General features: G+C 42.0%; 1 protein-coding gene across 1 annotated transcript; it reads left to right on the forward strand.

Annotated features, from left to right (window-relative positions):
* Positions 1-3,380: 3,380 nt before the first annotated feature.
* On the forward strand, positions 3,381-18,824 carry TMC7 (transmembrane channel like 7). The gene is made up of 16 exons (XM_062634866.1): positions 3,381-3,586; positions 3,793-4,042; positions 6,193-6,341; positions 6,687-6,854; positions 7,038-7,123; positions 7,642-7,787; positions 8,390-8,537; positions 9,951-10,121; positions 11,527-11,684; positions 12,598-12,715; positions 13,277-13,374; positions 13,715-13,898; positions 14,744-14,874; positions 15,140-15,295; positions 16,715-16,793; positions 18,555-18,824. The coding sequence occupies exons 1-16, from the start codon at positions 3,532-3,534 to the stop codon at positions 18,612-18,614; spliced, it is 2,157 nt and encodes a 718-aa protein (XP_062490850.1). The 5' UTR covers positions 3,381-3,531; the 3' UTR covers positions 18,615-18,824.
* Positions 18,825-19,198: the final 374 nt, after the last annotated feature.

A 19,198-nucleotide genomic window follows, 5' to 3' on the forward strand; every position in this document is an offset into this window, starting at 1 on the left:
ACAGATACCTGCATTACCTTCACTCCTGCTGTTGCAGCAGATGCTGCCAGCACACCCACCACACAACAGTCACTGCCAGGCTGGTGCCCAGTGGCCTCTCCAAAGGCTAATGCTGTTCTCTGAGCAGAGGAACATTCTCAAATGGAACGCGTGGCACAACAGCCACCACAGGGACAGGCACAGAGAAAAAGGAAGCAGGATAAGGACAAGACTGGTTCTGCTCTCCCAGACCTGTGGTCTGCCCATTACTTTTTTTCCTTTTGCTAATATCATAATTCTAGACCCCTAACCACTATTGTGTTAATATAGCCTGTTACCCCATTTTGGCATATTTATCTCCCCAGAAAAAACACACATTTTAAAAATTCCAGCAACTATTCCTAAGTAACTTCTCTGGTCAGCAAGATTAAAAATCAAACAAACAAATGAAAAATACCCCTGTCAACCTTTGGATGAAAGGCACCTTCACTCCCCCATGGAGAATTGGTAATAAATCAGTTTGTTCTGCATTCTGTACTGTTGTAATGGCTGAGGATCATTTTTACCAAATGGCTAGTGCTTTTCCAGCTTCCTATATGGGTAAAACATGTCTATCCTGTACCAGACACATTCAATGTAGGCTTAAGTGAAGTTTTCTAATACTACTTTAAGATTATGTTTCGCCCAGAGCAACATTCCTGGCATGACTGCAGAGGACTTGTCTGCAGATCTCTTGTACTGATTCAGGAGCTGCCTGCATGCTGCACAGGCCACAGGGCAAAGCATGGAGGTAGTCAAACACACGATTCCCCCAAAATTAAAACAATCACTTAGAACTTTCCTGAATGTTTAGAACAACTTTCTAACCTGACCTGGTTTAGAAGCAACTTTTGACCTGAGCTATGGCATTATGAAGAAGAACCATATAGAGTGTCCTGGAAACACAGGGTGTTACTGAATGTGACAGATGGACCTCTAGCATCACAGGAAACAGTATACGGCACTGGCTTCCCTGCTCAGCACAGACTGAAAGCTGTTGCTTTTGTGAATAAGGGACAGTGGACAAATAATACATGAGAAGAACCTACCACACTCCGTATGTGTGACTGTCAGGCTCTGGCAGAATCATCCATTCTCTTCTCCTCAGTATGCCTGTTTTTCCCACATGGGATTGCTGTGATCCATAAAATCCATTGAAACATTTCCAAGTGTCTGAAAGACTTTCTCAAATAAAAATTATAAAAAACCCAAACGAGAATAGAGGATGTTCTCAAAAAAAATCCCTGGGCAATTCAATCATGTTTCAATTCCTCCAATCTTTCTTTAAATTTGTTCTCACAGGGTCATTAACTCTGTATTTTTCTAGCATACAGAGTCTAATTAATCTGCAAGTGTATTACTCACCTTTCTTCTTTGTATTCTTGGTGGTAAGAAAAGGAGCCTAAATAAAAGGCAAAACTGACCTCCCAGCTGACTCCCTTAGGGAAGTCTTACACTGTAAGTATTCCTATTTAAGGCAGAACTGGCCATGCTCTATGTTCACAGCTAAACACAAAAGATGGCCCACACTTGGTTAGCTTAAAGTAACCAATAAAAGTGGGTACTTCAGCTCTGGTGTTTCAGTACACAATCATATCTGATGTATCAATCACACACTTAGCATGAATGCTCAACAATACTGAAGGATTTTTGAGGAAAGCTACCAAGGGGTTTCAATTTCCACCTCCTGAATTTTCAGGAATGATCAACTGGAAGCTGTTTAAACAAAGCTCATGAAATGTGACACTCAACCAAGGAACCTAAATCACCTGTGTAAATGGGCTTCACTGAGGTGTCAGTTCTGTTACCAACAAGCTGATCCTGCATGCTCCCAAGCTGAAGCCCAGCCCAGCCCAGCCTCTTGGAAGAACAGCAGACAGTCACGCACCTATACAAAAAATCCCACCTGGAAAAGATCATCATGGATATCTATGAAAAGGAGAAGTCAAGAACAGTAGACTTGAATTCCTGCTCTCTTGTACGAGCCTTCAGAGTGATTTATTGTAGGATGAGGGCAAGTTATAGCTTATTTTCATGAAAAAATAGCTAAAAACCATATTAGTTATGTGGTACCAGCATAAAGGCAAGAACACCTACAAATTGTTGTGTTGTTTTTGTTTTGTTTTGTTTTGTTTTTAACTAGTTCAGAGCAATAAGGAAGCTCCTGTGCTTTAATTCCTTGTGTCTGTATTTCACAACTCCACTTTAGATATATGCCTCCTCTGCCAGTAATACATCAACTTACTGATCATAAACATGTACATCTAAATTACTTTGAGAACTTTCATTTTAATCAATAAAATTTTATGGTTTTATTATGAAAACTGATGATCCATACATATTCTTACTGCCAATAAAACAATTCCAAAGTCACATACCTGAGCTGTGACACACACGGAAAAGAACTTAAGAGATGACCAGCTCTAATGATGAGAGATCTAATGATGATTTATCTTTAGAAGTACCTCAGAAAGTGGATGAGGAATGTTCAGAAAAATCTGGTTACTGATTTAACTGTCAGTAGAATACAGTAAGAAAGACTAGAAATGCTTTTCATCCCCCCTCCCCATGTAATACCTTTGAAACTACTGGAGGTTTCATTTTCTTCTTCATCATACATGCTGTTATTTTCACACTAGAGGCAATATTATTCAAAGAAATAAGTCTCCCAGGGATGTTTACTACAACTTTACACAAATACCACCCTGTCAGATGGAAAAAGAGAAGCAAGCATCTACTAACTTTGCTACTGTTCATGCCCAGTTTTCACATTCAAGGGTAAAGCTGTGCTCTTTCCACTGCAGCTCATGTCACTGGGTCCAGTCACTCAGAACAAACCAGAGAGTTTGAGCCTGTAACCCAAAGGGAGTTGATCAAATACCAGTTTTAAAGAAGTTTTTACAATATCCAACACCAGCCCAGACATTCTGCAGTAACAGAAGTCATTGAAACAAAGCCTATTTGTAAACCAAACATCTGTGAGAGACGTCTGGTGGGCAGGCAGAACGCCCCACAGCCCTGCCCATGGGGTGCTTGGGCAATGCCTCGTTCTAACGGAGGGAGTGCTCTGCTAGTCACGTTTCTTCACGGCATTTTTAAAGAAAGCCCTGGGTAACAGGAATAAAAAGACTCTGATATCCTAAGTATGAACCTAATATTTAAGCATACAAGGTTAAAGATACAAAGCAAAGCCGTGCAGGGAGGACATCCAGGACTAAAGACAGCTCTACCGGTGCAAGCGGGACCGGGCCCGGCGCACCTCAGCCCTACCTCAGGGGTTCCCGCCTCACACTGGGGCTGCCACCTGAGGGCACAGTACCGCCCGTCCCGCCCCGCCCCACAGCCCGCGGTTACGGGCGCCCCCTGCGGGCCAGGCGCCCCGGGGAAGGCGGCTCCAGCGGGGAGCCTCGACCCACCCCGCCACCGCCCCGGCTCTCCGGCAGCCACCGCCCCACAGCCCCGCCGGCTCCTAACGCCCGGAAACGGCAGCACCGCGGCTTCCCCCGCGCAGACATGAGCGGGCTGGGGGCCGCTGCGGAGCCGCCGAGCTGGCGGCGGGGCAGCAGCGGTAAGGGCGTGGGGCGGCAGATAACGAGCGCCGGGGGGAGGAAGCACCCACCGGCGGGAGCCCGCCGCAGGTGGCGGGGGCAGGGAGGGGCTGGGAGCGGCGCTGCCCTCGCCTCACCTCGCCTCCCTCAGCGCGGTGGGGGTCTGGGGGCGGCCGGGCCGGGGCTGCGGGCTGGGTGCCATGTTGTGGCTTCCTCCCTCTCGCAGAGGTCTTTCCTCCTGAGGAGCCGGGAGCCGCCGCACCTGTGGGGTTTCTGCAGCAGCTGCCCAGCTACCAGTCGGCGCGGAGGCGGCGGAACGCGCCCGGCGCCGGCACCCAGGGGCGGCGGGCGGCCCAGCAGGGCTCTTGGGGGCGCCGCGGGGGTGAGGCCCGGGGGCCGGAGCAGGAGGGAGGCGAGCGGGAGGCTCGTCCTGCGAGGGAGTACCCCCTGAGTATCGCGGAGAAGCGGAGGCTGAGGTAAAGCTTTACACGTTTTTTCTGTTCTGTTTCTTAATAACAATTTCCTGAACGCAGCACAGGTGGGATGGTAGGCTGAAGCAGCACTGGGCTCGTCTGTGTCTCTTTCACACTGTGGCATGTGTTTTTGACCAGAAATTGCCCGGGTGCTCATGCAACATGTGGCAAGCTCCCTGTGGCACCTCCGGTTGCAGGAGCATGGCTAGGTGCTCTTGGCTGGCAGGAGGGACTCGCTGACTTGGGGGAGGAATAGGTTGAATTGGGGAAAATGAGTCAAAAACAGGAAATACCTGCAGCAGCCGAACGCGTTTTGTACTGGCTTCCTTTTTTTTTCATTCTTCTTGCATCAGGGTTTTGTGCTTTTAAGGGTCACTGCGGGTTATTTGTCATCAGAAACCCGCTGCTGCGGGCGAGTGCTGCTACGAGTCTACTGAGCAGTTCTTCCAAAATGCATTGCCCCCTCTCTGGTGTGGCTCAATACAGGTAGAAAGAACCCTTCCAGGACCATTGCTTCCTTTTCTTGGTTTATTTTTCTTTCCCCTACTCTTTTTAAACTGCTCTTTGCTGTGAGCTGCAAGCAGCTCCTGCCTCTCTAGAGGTTACCCACAGGAGAGGGAGGGAATTGCAAAGGGCATGCTTTGTCCCGCCTGTACTTCTCTGCTTGTTGTCTCATCTCACTGCTAGGCTGAAAGCTCGTTTGGGGAGAGAGGCTATGGCATGTGTTTTTACATTGTCAGGCAACGGCTGCACCTTTAAATCAGTTATTTCTTAGTTGTGGTTATGAATCAGGAGAGAGGTGAAAGTACAGCTAATGTCTAGTGCTCCACAGAGAACAATAATAACTCTCAAGAGCAGTGGGAAATGAGTTGCGCCCTGACTCTGGACTTAAATTTAACCCTACAGCCTGTACACAAGAACAGCAGATGATTTAGGTCATGGTAAAGGACAATACATTGAATTTTTATTTGAAGTTGTGTATCAAGAAAAAGCAACTGCAGTCCTGTGGCTGTAGCGCATGTTAGGAGCAGAAGTGGGATATCCCAAGCTTGTTTACATGTTTTAGAGCTGAGAAATTCTGGTGGGGCTTCTTGGCACTTTTGTAGATCAGTGATCTTTGTGCATTGTGCAGCAGCTGCCAACACAGAATGCTTGACATAAATGTCCTGAAAGCTGAACACTCAGCTTCTGTCACACAATGAATATGCAGCCCAGGCCTCTGTTTAAAATGCGGACCAAACATGGGGCAGATAGTTCTCCAGTGTGTCTGTCTAAACCCTACATGCTCCAGCCTGTAGTTTCCACAAAGTGAAATCTTTTGAGAGTAGCTGTATTTGGACTTAAAAATGAGGTCACCAGTTGCCTGTTTGATTGTTGTACATAGGGTTTAATTTGGCTTCCTGTCAAAATGCTAATTTTACTTTCAGCCAAGAAGGATATAGAAACTTTAGCAATGTACAGCACCCATGGAAGTGGCATGGCAGTCAGGCACACACTTCAGTAGGGGTGTGTGCAAAGGCTTTTCTTCAAGCTGTGTTTCTGGATAGTTTTAAGGTTTCTTAAAAGAAAAAAACATAATGCAAAGCTTTTATTACTTTCCCCTGTCCCCGCAGCATATGTTGACATTTCATTCTGATTTTGGGATGTGTGAATTTTCTGCAAGAAAAGAGAGTAAGGTTCTATTTTGAATAGCTGTATTTCTAACATTAAGAGAGGAAAGCTAAACATTTTAGAGAACTTTTTTTAAGAGCCTCTTGGTGAAAATGCTCTCTCCCTGTCAGAAGTTTTCAGAAAATAATCTCTCTTCCTTCCCCAGACATTTGTAAATATGAAATCATTAATGGAATCTTCCATGAGATCCCACCAGGAAGTTCAGGCTACGTGTTTTTTGTGTGCTATGCTATTGTCAATTGGATTTTTTATTTCTTCTCCAAGAGAAGCAACTGTTTTCTGCAGGAGGACTTGCTGTATTTGAATTAACTTCATGTCACAGTTATCAGGAGGAATGGATGAGGACAGCCAGCATACGCTACTCAGACTATTAGCACTGTGGTATCTCTCCCAAGGCTGCAAGCAGGCTCCATTTTGCCAGGCCCTGTTACATGTTGTGAAAAAGTATTTCTTGTGCTCAGTAACTATTTCTTGATCCTCAGGGTCTTGCAGCAGGCTGATACAAAATATTTATCTGGGTGGAAGCAGTGGAAAAGAGCTAGCAATAAATCGTTGAAAAAAGTTCTCAATGAAGTGAAGGAGTTGTCATCTTACCTGGAGCTTTGGCGACATGATATTCACAGCATAGAGGGTATTTATTGTCTGATGTCAATTTCTTATCTTTAAAGTTGCTTCTGTTATTGGTAGTTTTACATGTGTAACCATAGTTTCAGATATAACTGTATGTGTTTAAGAAGTTACCTTATTATTGCTGGTATAAAATCCATGATGGGGTAAATGGAAATATATTGGATAAAATGATTAAAAAGTCACATTTTCATTTGAATTGTTTTTCTAAAACCCTGCAGTACTTCAAACTAGCTTTAGAAATGTTTCTTCAGCTTGCTCAATGTTACTGAAACGATAATCTGCTCATTCTGTACTTTCAATGATTTTTATCGTCCTAATTATTGGCACATGTTTCTTTAATTCCCAGGGAAATTTGGCACTGGCATCCAGTCCTACTTCTCCTTCCTGCGTTTTCTGGTCCTGCTGAATTTTATAATGTTTATCCTGATGTTCAGTTTTGTTACCTTTCCCAGCATCATTTTCAAATATGGAATATTCAACAGTACCTTTGCTAAAATTCCTCCACAGAACACAGGTAAATATCTTCTCTATGTACTGCTGATGTTTGTAAGATTCCCCCTTTCTGTCAGCTTTTCCTCCACCTCCCAGGAGAAAGAAATGCTTTTATTAGAAGAACTTTCCATGTTTGAGTTAAATTTATCTTACAGTTTTATGGCCATTACTATTTGAGTGACGTGTTTTGCCTTTCTGTTGACAGAGCCTCACTGCACAGTTTATACACCTAGTGGTAATAAGGGACTTGTTTACTTCTATACTTACCTCAAAGATTTGCTCAGTGGCACTGTAAGTAATTAGATTTTTTTTTTTTAAGTTTTTATGTTTCTCATAATGTTAAAAAGCTTTACTTGGGGGAATGAAGCTTTGATAATTGTGAAAAATGACAAGGCATATGCATCACTGGGGTAAAATTAGCCTTTATTATCTGTGAGAAAGGGAGTTTTCAAACTGACTTATACTTCATGTCCGCAAGCCTGGTTGGGCACATGCTGCAACCTGTGCCTCTCTTCCCCAGCTGCCAAGCGTTACATATTCTGTAGCACACTGCCTGTTGTGCTGTTTGTGCAGGGTATCGGTGTTTTTGTCATAGAGCTCTTTGACTGGGAGAGGGGAGGGATTTTAAGCACTGTCTGTTACAGTTTGGTAGATGCAGTGGCAGTATTTAGAGGCTATGAAACTGTTGTAGCTTGCTGGGCATACAAATAGTAATTTTAGATTCACAAAATTGCTTAACACCATGTTGAATATAACTGGGCAGTTGCTGCTACTGTTACAAATTCTATTCCAACTTCATATTTTCACAGGGGTTCCTTGAAGTGACAAGTTTGTTTTATGGCTATTACACAATACATACCGCATGGTTCAGTATCCTCAGCTACAATTTGCCACTAGCGTATCTGTTGGCTACATTTGCCTACCTTGCATTAAGTTTCATCTGGATAATAAAAAGGTAAAGGTGTTGGTGTAGTTTAGGTATATATTTTCTGCTACCTGTTACACAGTTTACATTGCATTTTTGCTAGTAGGGAGCATACTCTTTTATATGCAAATGGAGAATATTTGAAGATGCAGTGCCACAGTAGCTTTTGTCTGTTTGGGAAACTAAGCCAGCAAAATAAGTATAAATAAATAAATTTGAAGTATTACTATTTTTCATATTTATGCATACATGTATAGTTGAAAGCCCTTTATTTGTAATAGTTGTAGGAGGATTTTCTGTTAGTTTTTTTTGGTGCTTTTGGTTTGTTTTTTTGCCATCTCAGCTTCCTGAGACAGCTCTTTGCAGTGTCAGATGATAGGAGAAGGTATGACTGTGGCTAAGTGCAGAGGGAAGTAACCCGTGTCAGTCATGGCTTTAGCTCACTTTGATTGCTGCAGAACCTCACACTGAAAGCATCCCAGAGACTTGCTGTTAGAAAGCAAGTGCGGCTGTTTGCTCATGGAGGGGAGAGTGTCGTTTAGTCTTTGAAACAGGTTGCTTGAGTTGTGTTCTTGTGTTTCTTTTTCTGTGGATAAAATGTCTTTTCATGAATGAATTGCATTTTTCTTTAGGTCTGTGGAAGGATTTAAGCAGAACTTGGTGCATGGGGAAGATCAATTTCAGAGTTACTGTAACAAAGTCTTTGCAGGCTGGGACTTTTGCATTACAGATCCAAATGCAGCACGGCTAAAACATCGCAGCTTGCAGTATGAGCTCCAAGTGAGTAACTTTGATTTCTCTATGATTATAGTTTAATATAGCTTAGATGGCTAAAAAAGAGGTGTGTAATTTTGCAGGTAATGGAATAAGGATAAAAAGGATTGAAGTAGCTTATATTGGGGGCAGGGTAACCCACATCCTCTTGTGTGCTTTCTGGGTAGCTAGAATTGTGGTGCAATGGCCCTTCCTCCATCCACTGGGGACTGAAGCCAACCTGTCTTCTCACACTCCAGTCCTGCTTCCTGTGTTTCTGCATAATCCAACAGAAAATGCTATCCAGGTTGTGGGCAAAACCCTGTACTGTTGGGAATCAGTCTGAGTATTTTGGGTTATAAATCTACAATGTGGGAGGCAGTGGTTTGGGGAGGAATAAAATTCAGATGGTGCTCTTTATACAATCTGAGAGCATTGTTGCAGAAGATAAAGAGATATTGAAAGGTTTTCCCTAGGTGTCTTTGACAAACATGCACATACAAAATGCTGATACACCTAATAGATTTCCCAAATCATAAAGCTCTCTGAAAAAGAGATTGAAGTATTTTTCTGATGAAACCAGTACCACCTTTTTGTTCTCCATACGCTGAGAGCAGAGGTCTGTGTAGTGAAATAACTGCCTTTGAAAAGATACTTCCACTTCAAACCACAAAGCAGTAATTACAGATTTCATAAATTACAGAGAGTTGCTTTCTGCTCTACTAAAATCCAGAGTCATCTTTTTCATCATATAATCAGAGCCTCCTTCACTTACCACGGTTTTGCCTCTAGAACTTGCACCTTAGGAGAACTTTCCTCTTCATATTATTGTTTGGAAATAAGTTCTCAGAAAATACCTGAGTAATCTCTGGGTTTGCTCAGGTTAAATTGCTTTCACAGATGATACTGTGTTTTCACATCAGCTAAGGTGAAATATATCAAATTTACATGAAAAGCTGTTCAAGACTGTACTGCTTTTTCTCGGAGCCATCCCTCAATTTTCCTTCACAAAAAGTAGGAGAAAGAAGCTTGAGCGAGGACTGCTTACTTATCTGCAGAAGTAAACAGATGAGTGGGCTGATATACATGTTTCAGAGATCAATACCAAGCTGTCTGAGATCAGTCACAATAAAGAGGCAAGTTGTCTTTGTATCCTTAAGGAGATATGTTACCAGTATAGTAGAGATAAGAGGATTAGAAGGCTTTAGCTACAGGGCCCTCAGCCTGAAGGTTCTGTGCTCAGGCTGAACACAAAGGGGCTTCCACTACTGCATGGTCCCGTTTGTGTTGATGAAGAGGCATTCTCAGTTGAGTGTGCTTGGGCAGGTGGTGGAGTTGACCCTCTTACAACAGGCTATGGGTTTGCATATTCCCAAGGTAAAAGACAAGTATTGTATGCTGCACTAGAGAACCACTTACCCTTTTTCTTTTTCGTTTTAGACAGACTTGGAGGAGGAAAGGCTGAAGCGAAAAATAGCTGACAGAACAGTGAAAGAAAAGCTATATATCTACTCTCTGAGACTATTTATAAATATAATTGTCATTGCAGTTTTATCAGGATGTTTTTACTCTATTTATAGAGCAACTGTCTTCTCTCAAGAAAACTCTAGTGTAAGTATCAGACATGACATTAGGACAGATTCAGCCGGGGCTGGTGATTACAGCAAGAGGAACTATTGTGAAAGAGTCAAGTATCTTAATATAGCAGCTTTCATATGAGGGATCTGAAAACTTTCTACAGTGTTAGAATTATTTTAGTAGGAGAGAGTGAGAAAGATCAAGAACCATGTGCATAAAAAACCAAACAGTTTGATGCAAAGGCTTTGTTGTTGTGTGCTTTGGAGCTAGTGCAGCTGAAAGAAAGAAAAACAGTCCTCACTTTCCTTCTCATGTAACTGTTCTCACCTCACTGTGATCTGCTAGTACAAACTTTGTATACCTGGGCAGTGAACTGGATGAGGGAACTGATCCAGTTAAAAAAAAAGTGATCATTTCATTGTGATCAGTTTCTTGATTTGGTTCACTGCTTAGTTGCAAAAATGAACAGCAAGGGAAGGAGAGATTAAATATAATCTGTATTGTGGTTGAGTTACAGCTACAGGAAGGCTTTGAACGCAAAGGGTTTTGCAGAAGAAAAGGTTAGTGCATCAGCAGTGGAAAGAATCAGGTTAGCTGGGGTTGTTTACCCCTGGCAGGACGAGCAGATGGGAAGATGCTTCAGAAACAGAGGTCCAAGAGCAGACAACAGTTTCAGCAGTTTCTCAGCATTAATTGATTTCTTTGTAGGACCCCAGGATTGACTTAGCCTGATACGAATCAGGATCACAGTTTTCTCTCCAGTCTGTTTGTGATGTGAGGGGCACTGGCTGTGCATGGGGAAAGTTGTGCTCATGATGAACCTTATTCTTAACTTCTGTAAACTGCCAGGGTTGCAAATAGAGGAGCAGGAAATGGAGACTTACAAAGTGCTTGTGTCAGAGGTATTGTTTGAGGCAGAGGAGGATAGCACAATACTGAACATCTTGAAAAACAGCTTCACTTACTGTGGGCTTTATGTATAAGGGTTGATGTCTTGACTTTGCCTAAATGAGTAGGTAGAGGAGCTTGTTAGGATGGTAGAAAATTTAGGGGGGCTGCTTGGCAAATAACTTGAAAAGTGTCTGCACTTTGACATAGGTGAAAAAAAATTATAGTGTTAGTGCTGGATGAGGCAACAAGGTCAGACACAAGCCTTGGTGAGATGATTCTCTTCAAAGAGGAGCTTTGGGGAAGTGCAGAAATACTGTTATCTGGAGGTAGGGGGAGTTACTGGTGAAGGGAGCAGGGTGTGTAGCAGCAAACTGCAGAAATAGATAGTGGTCAGGCTTGCAGTTCCAAATACAGGTGGGGAGTGAAAACAGTAAAAGATGCCACCTGAATCCTGGGTAGGAGAGGCTGGTGGGTAGCTGGAGAGAGCACAATGTCAAGAAGGTGTGTTTTTCTGAGTGTTATCTTTCTCTCATCTCTTCTTGTATAGGACATCAGCAATATGAACTTCCAGGCTAATCTCTTAGTGCAGTATTTGCCTTCCATAGTGATCACATTGGCCAACTTCATTGCTCCTCAGATCTTCTCATTTCTGATCGGATTTGAAGGTTATTCACCGGCCTTTGAAATCAGGCTGACACTCATGAGGTAACGATGTTTTTATTGTGGCCTTGCATGTTTCAGCAACTTAGTAGGTTATAAGTACTGTAAACATTTACATGTCAAGAAGCAGAGAGGTTGGCCTCTCTGCACTGGAGGGCCCAGGCACTGGAAGCCAAGGAGGCATTGTTTGACTTAAGTTTACTTGGAAACTTTGAATCTGCAAACCATCTCCTGTTTTGAGGACAGTACAACCCGGTCATTCCAGTGTCCCAAGTTTTTCTCTTGGTCCCATTTAGCTGTGTGATCTGGACATCTTCAACAACCTGAAATAAATAGTCAGGAGAGAAGTTGTGGCTGCAGAGCTGTGGATTCACACTGTTTTGTGTGCAGGAGTTCCTTGAATGAGCAGATGATTGGAGAGCAGTGACTGAAACACTGTTTTGCTCAAGGCAGAATTTAAAAGTTTTGGGCTAAAAGGTGCTTCAGTGTGAGAGCGTGAAGAACTGTTACTTGGCAGCTTAAGGCATTAAGATCTGGGTTGAAGCATGTGAAATATGCAAGCCCCTGTGCTTTTTATTTCTGATTTGGCTAAGTGCCTCTGAAGGTCTGAAGCCACTTGAGGAGGAAATGCTGCACACAGAGTTGTCACCTGGCCTCTCAAGCTGTACTTGAGAGAATTGCAGCCCATTGCAGCATCAAGATCTGCAACTGAAATGGCTGATCTAGAAACAGTACTGAAAAAAGAAATGAGGGACTGTAGCCTAAAGCAGAGAAGATGAAAAGCAATTTAACTTACTGCTAAGGAAAGAAATGTGTTTATTATCTATCTGGCTGTTCCATTAAAGCTCTGGTAGACCCTTTTGTGCTTCAAGCCTTCCTGGGACTCCTGTGCAAGCTGAGCCAAGTGTCATAATGACTTTTTTAGTAGGTTTGAAATTAGGTTTTGCCTTTTTTCCAGGTGTGTCTTTGTGCGGTTGGCCAATATTGGTGTTCTCTTGTTCTCGCTGTGGAGTCAGATCTCCTACTGTTCCACCGATGAGTGTAAGGCCTGTGGATACAATTACAAACTCTATCCTGTAAGCAGATTTATCTTGGTTTTTAATTATCTGAACTTGTGAACAGAGATTTGTTTTCCAAGAGACTTGTTTGTCTGGAGCTATTCAGAATCAGATGTGGGGTTGCGTTCATGTTAATGCTTGGTGCTGATTCCTACTGCTCAGTGCAAACCAGTACAGTTCTTATGTATATCTTTTCTTTGTCTAAAACTGATTAGAATTAGTTCAGGGGGATGTAGTATCATTTGAATAATAGACTTTCTGACTACCGTAAGAACTGTTTAAAGTAGCTCTGGTTTAGACATAGCTGTGTTACTGCCTTTTGCTCCAATTAGACAAATGGCCTTTCCTCAAAAAAACCCAACACAAACCCAACAACAAAACCAAACAAACCCAACAAAACAAACAAAAAGCTCAACATTGAAATCCTGAAACACTTAAATATATTAGAAATGGGAGTTAATACAGTTGGAATGTTATAGTGTTACCTGCCTGAGATGTTTGTTGCCTCAGTGATTGACAGATTTATTTTTCACTTGTTATTGAGCTCCTGATCTTTTTTTTCCTGACTTGTTTTTATAGTGCTGGGAAACTGAAGTTGGGCAAGAAATGTATAAACTGACAATATTTGATTTTATGATAATTCTTGCTGTGACCCTGTTTGTGGACTTTCCTAGAAAGTAAGTATCTGCCTTTTGAGCATACGTTTGCAAATAACATATAAAACAGTTTCCTTTTTTTTGTTTTTCTTTTTTTTTTTTTTTTGCCTGTTACTATTTCCCCATGCTTCCAGCCAAGCTACCAGTTTTACAATAAAACATAAACATTTATCTGGTGGCTTGAGTATTTGTTTGCTAATCAGATGGCTGTGTATTTTTTCATATTTGAGTCTTTTCTTTCTTCAGACATTTTTGTGTTGTCTACTGCTTAAATTCTAAATATCTGTGTGTTCCAAATCTGTTAGAATTCAGCTAAGCTTTATGACTTCAATTTAGACTTAATGATATTCTTTGGTTTTAGGTTGTTAGTTACTCATTGGTCTTGCAAGCTAGTTCAGTGGTATGGATTGCAGGAATTTAGAATTTCTGACAATGTCCTGGAAATTATTTATGGGCAAACTATCTGCTGGATTGGAACCTTTTTTTCACCACTTCTCCCTGCAATAGCAACTATAAAGTACTTCATCATCTTTTACATTAAAAAGGTAATGAAAGTGTGTGGCAAACAAAGAAAACTGAGCCCATTTCTGTGGGTTTTGTAATACAGATATGCAGTTGATATAAAATCAACAAAAGCCCCTAAAAACACCAAAGGATGTGGTGTTCTGGAAATGAGGCAATGGCATTCTGTTTTCTGTAGGGTTTTTTTTGCTTTTAAGAGGAGGTAGAATTTTTAATAAAACATTTTTATATAATAAAGCTTAATTATAAGTGTTTATAGCATTTTCCTGCAATAATCTGTTTACTAGCAACACATCTTAGAACTTGGCGAAAATTTTGCCAAGTTACTAAAGATTTGGAAGCATAGTGGAAGATCCAAGCTGGGTTGGATGCTCAAGATGTGATTTCTGCACATCAGAAGCTTTGTTCTCCGACTGCACAGCTCCCCCTGTGTGTCAAATTCTTGCTGATATTTTAGCTCTTACAAGAGGGGATGTATCCAGTGAAGATGTGGCAGAACAAAGCTGGTGGCTGTGCCATGGGTCATACACTAAATGTCAGTTGACTGTGCAGGTGTATGAGGCCCTCTGGATCAAATTTTTACTCAAAATAACCTATACCAGAGTTATTTTGAATATAATAACTCAAATTATTATTCAATTAATATAATATTGAGTTATTATTAATAACTCAAATAACATCTGACTGATACCAGAATGTAAAGCATTCTTGCTGTAGCCCTCTTCAATGCATGTACTTCAATGAAAGGATGGTTATGTGGTAGCAGGTAGCATATCTGTGAATGGAAAATCCAGTTGGTGGGGAAAGTATACTTGGATGTATGTACATAGATGTACTTCTAACATTCTCTCTCACTTTCCCTCTTCAGATCAGTTTGATACACACATGCAAACCTGCAGCCAGACCTATCAGAGCATCAAGTTCCAATTTTTTCTTCTTGCTGGTGCTGCTGATTGGGCTTGTCTTGGCTTTTATTCCTTTGGGAATCAGCATAGCACAGTAAGTGACAGTTTAACTTCTGTGAAGTTGATACTTGTTCTGAGGTTGTCAATTTCCTAAAAAGAGAGACACAACTTTGGAATGATAAATTGGAATAAAATATATAGTGCATTATAAATCAAACTATAACTCAGTTCATATAAACAAAAATCACAGTTTTAAAGATACTTTTACCCCATTGGCAAAATGGTGCTGGGCTTGTGTTGGATTATTTTATCTTTACATTTTGGTGTACCATCTCCTTTCTGTTCTGTTTCTTTGACAGTATCCCCTCCTCCAAGGCATGTGGGCCATTCAGGAGTTTCAACACTTCATGGGAAGTTGTTCCAGATACAATACTTGGGTTTCCAACAGGTCTGCAGCAGGTCTTTAATGGCATAGCATCAGAAGCCTTTGCAGTGCCTTTCTTTGTGGTCATTTGGTGAGTTCTGTGGAGACTTGGTTCAGTCATGCAGCTCTGTGGTTCATTGCCTTCCTTGCTGAGCTGATACCAAACAGTTACTGGACCAAATTTTCCATCTGCATTCAAAAGCATCAAAGCCCAAATGAATCCTCAGCTCTGCCCATGTGCTGATGCTCATAGCTTTATTCCATTTCCTCTTGTATGTCCCATATCCCACACTTGTCTTTCTCAGAAGTGTTGACTGTGAATCATTCTGCAAATTAGTATTTTAAACGTTATGATCACAAATCCTATCTGCAAACCTTGGTTTAAAAAACCCGCAACAAACCAACCCCTCAAAACAGTAACCCTGTAAGATAAAATCAGTATTGAACCATAGAATTTTCAAGGTTGGAGGTCAGCTGTAGAGATCATCTAATCCAACCCTCCTGTTCAAAACAGGATCAAGTAGGTCCTCGGGAACAGCGTCCAGATAGATTTTTTGGGTACCTCCGAAGATAGGGGAACTTCACAGCCTTTCTGGGCAACCTATTCCAGTCTTTGGTCACTCCAGTATATAAAAGATTTTTTTTCACCCTACGTTTAAATGAAATTTTTTTGCATTTCAGTTTAACCCAACTGTTTTCAGATCTTGAAGCCTTGTTACCTGATACTTTTTACACTTGAGAAACCATTCAGTTTATTTCAGACCGCACCCAACGCTTTCTTCCATAACATATGTTTATGTGTTCTCCTGAACTGACCGTGTTATTGTATGCACAGGGAATACCAATTCCTCTTTTTTAACTTTCTTTTTTTTTTACTTTATCATACAGCCTATGTAAGAAGTGGAGGATGACTTGCATTGCTACCGTACTACTTCCTATTTGGAAAAGAAAATATGTGATTTATATAGGCATCTGTGCTATCATAGTTCTTGCTGCTGTTCTCCATCTTTTAATGCCCTGTGAATAATCTGTGTCACAGATTACATCTGGAATACGTGCTATAAGAAATGGCTGCAATTCTGATCTGTGGCTGCTTACCATAGTTAGAAACCCCAATGGGAGCAAAGAGTTACTCCATTGAAATCTCATTAAACTTAATTTCTGAGGAGCAACCTCCTCTCATACCTACACTTTGAGCAGGGCAGGAACTGACAAGTCTAGAGAGCACTGTCAGAACACAACCTGTAACATCTGAAAAGTGGCCATGCCTCTATGTCCCCGCACGCTCTGTCCCTGCCTGCTGGCAGCACAGATTTCTGAGCAAATGCTTTTGAGCGGAGCTATGTCATATCTACCCCAGCTGTGTATTGTTTATTTTATATTTTTTCTCCAGCAGCTTCTCATCTGAAGCAAATGCACAAACTGACAGTTCCTCCAGCCTGTAACAGTCTTTTTCTGACTAATTCTGTTTGGGTGATGCTAACACACAGTGTTGGTTTGTTGTTTGCAGCATCATCATGTTCTATTTTATGGCCTTGGCTGGAGCACACAAACGAGTGGTTGAGCAGCTGAGGGAGCAACTGGTTCTGGTATGATTTGACCCACTTTTCTGTACCCCTAAAGTTTTCTTTATTGTGTCAGTAGTGGAGCATGCAGAGGAGCACCAGTTTTCACTATCTGGATACTCGGTGTTTGCACAGACAGTGAAGAATGTTTTGCAAATTACACAGGAAAAATAATCAAAGCACTATAGTATTTCTCAGTCTAGTTGGTTTTCTTGGTTATTAGCTGCACCTGCAACAAGGTCTGATTGTATGAAGCAACATACATTCATGAGAGATGCCTCTGAGAAGAAGTCTTCCTGTTCTCTATCTATTGTCTTGCTTAAATACACCCATCTGCATGTTTTTTTTTTCTGCCAAGCAAGAACATGAATCTTGTGCTTCCTGTCCCCTCCTCCATCTCACACAATGCCCACCTCTATTTTCTTCTCCACTCTCATGATCAGGCACCCAACTCCCTACCCTTCTGTTCTGGTTTAAGCTCAGCCAGTAACTCAGAGCCACACAGCCACTCCCTCACTTCTTTTGTTTTCCCTCCCTGCTCCCGACAGGGTGGGGAGGAGAATCGAAAGAATGTCAACCCAAGGGGTTGAGATAAGAACATCCAATAACTAATGTATAATATAAAACTACTACTACTACCACCAATAATAATGATGATAAGGGAAGTAACAAGGGGAGAGAATATAAAACGAAAAAGGGAAGGAAAAGAACGTCAATAAACACAAGTGATGCACTGTACAATTGCTTACCACCTGCCAACCAGTCCTGCTGCTTACCACCAGCCAGACCTGAGCAGGGAGCTGCCCTCCCGGGAGACTCCCCCTAGTTTATATGCTGGGCATGGCGTGCTGTGCTATGGAATGTTTGGCTAGTTTGGGTCAGGTGTCCTGTCTTTGCTTGCTCCTGGCTTCTTGTACCCCTCCTCACTGGCAGAGCATGAGACTGTGTAGTCCTTGATCAGGGTAAGCATTTCTAAGCAACAACTGAAACATTGGCGTGTTATCAGCATTGTTCTCAGACTAAAGCCAAACCACAGCACTGCACCAGCTACTAAGAAGGAGAAAAATAACTGTTGCAGCTGAACACAGGACACCTTCCTTCCAGTCTGATGTTTCTACTGCATCGTGTGTGGTCTTATTCCTGAGGGCAGGTCCAGCACTGCTTGCAGCAGATACTCAGAGTAGAGCAAGTCACAACTAACTAGTTCTTCAGAGAACAGTGCCAGTGCAGACTTGCTGCTTTGTGGCCATCAGAAGCATATACTGTGGTCTGTCAAACTCTCCACTGGTCAGAACCTAGCCTCACTAGTAAGTCTTCTCACTTTGTTAGGAAACAGCCCTTTTCCTGGTGTGTGCTTCTTTTAGATACAGTGTTTAACAACCCATCCTTAGAAAAACACTGTGCTGGGGAGAGCTTTTTGACCAGTGAGGAATATAGGAGCAAAAGCCTTGCTGCTTTTTCAAGGGTTCCCGAATCAGTTAGGAATTCTGAAAATCCTTGCATGCTTTTTATTTTTGTTTGCTCATTGTTCTTAAGCTTCTTGGAAGTACAGGTTTAAGTTTCCAGGTGTGTGAGCTGCTTTTACTAGGCTCAACACGGAACTGTTAATGTGAGATAGATGAAGCTAAGACTATGATAAAGTGATTCAGGCAGTTGAGAGTGTGCTGAGAGTCACTAATGAGAGTGCAATGTAGTGAGTGCATTTATTTATTTCTAATAAAGAAATGAGCTGTTCACTGATAACTTCCTTTAATCTAGAGCATACTTTTTATTCTGTCTTTCAAGGCGAGTCGTGACAAGCTGTTCTTAATCAGGAAGATAACAGAAGCTCAGAGGCATCCTTGAAAACCATAAAAAGCCAGAAGAACTTGACTTCCCCAAACTCACAGAACCACTAGATAAGAGTAGAAGCACCTGCAGCACCTAAAAACTGAGCAGCTGACTGCATCCTGGCATTGTGGTCTATCTAATGGACACCTGTGGTCTTATTTTTGATTGTTCTAGTGGGCCTTAAAGATTCCATGACTGGAAATGTAGCTAATACATACTGTGCTAGACCTCTGCAAAAAATTGTATGGTAGGACACTATTGCTGCTACAATGTCGGGGTGTTGGGGTTTGGTAAGTCACTATTTTTTCAGGGGTTTTGGGTAAAATGTGATCAGAACTGAAACTGTTTAAGAATTTTGTACTGTTTCTACAAATTACGCCTTAAGAAGAGGGAGGGGGAAGAAGATGCAGTTTTACATGTTTCTATCTCACTTCTCTTGAAACCAAAGCAAAAGAGAGATATGTCAGTATTTCAAAATACCGTGTAGAAGAAAATATGGCATGGGTTTGAGGAGGAGAGACTTTGGAAATTATTTTACTCTGAAACAGCAAGTGCAGTTGAACACTGGGTAATTTCACACAAGGGCTCAGAGAAAACAG

Source organism: Pezoporus occidentalis, unplaced genomic scaffold (assembly GCF_034315485.1).
Source record: "Pezoporus occidentalis ecotype Australia unplaced genomic scaffold, CSIRO_AGI_Poc_V1 ctg113, whole genome shotgun sequence".
In the NCBI taxonomy this organism is placed as follows: Eukaryota; Metazoa; Chordata; class Aves; order Psittaciformes; family Psittacidae; genus Pezoporus; species Pezoporus occidentalis.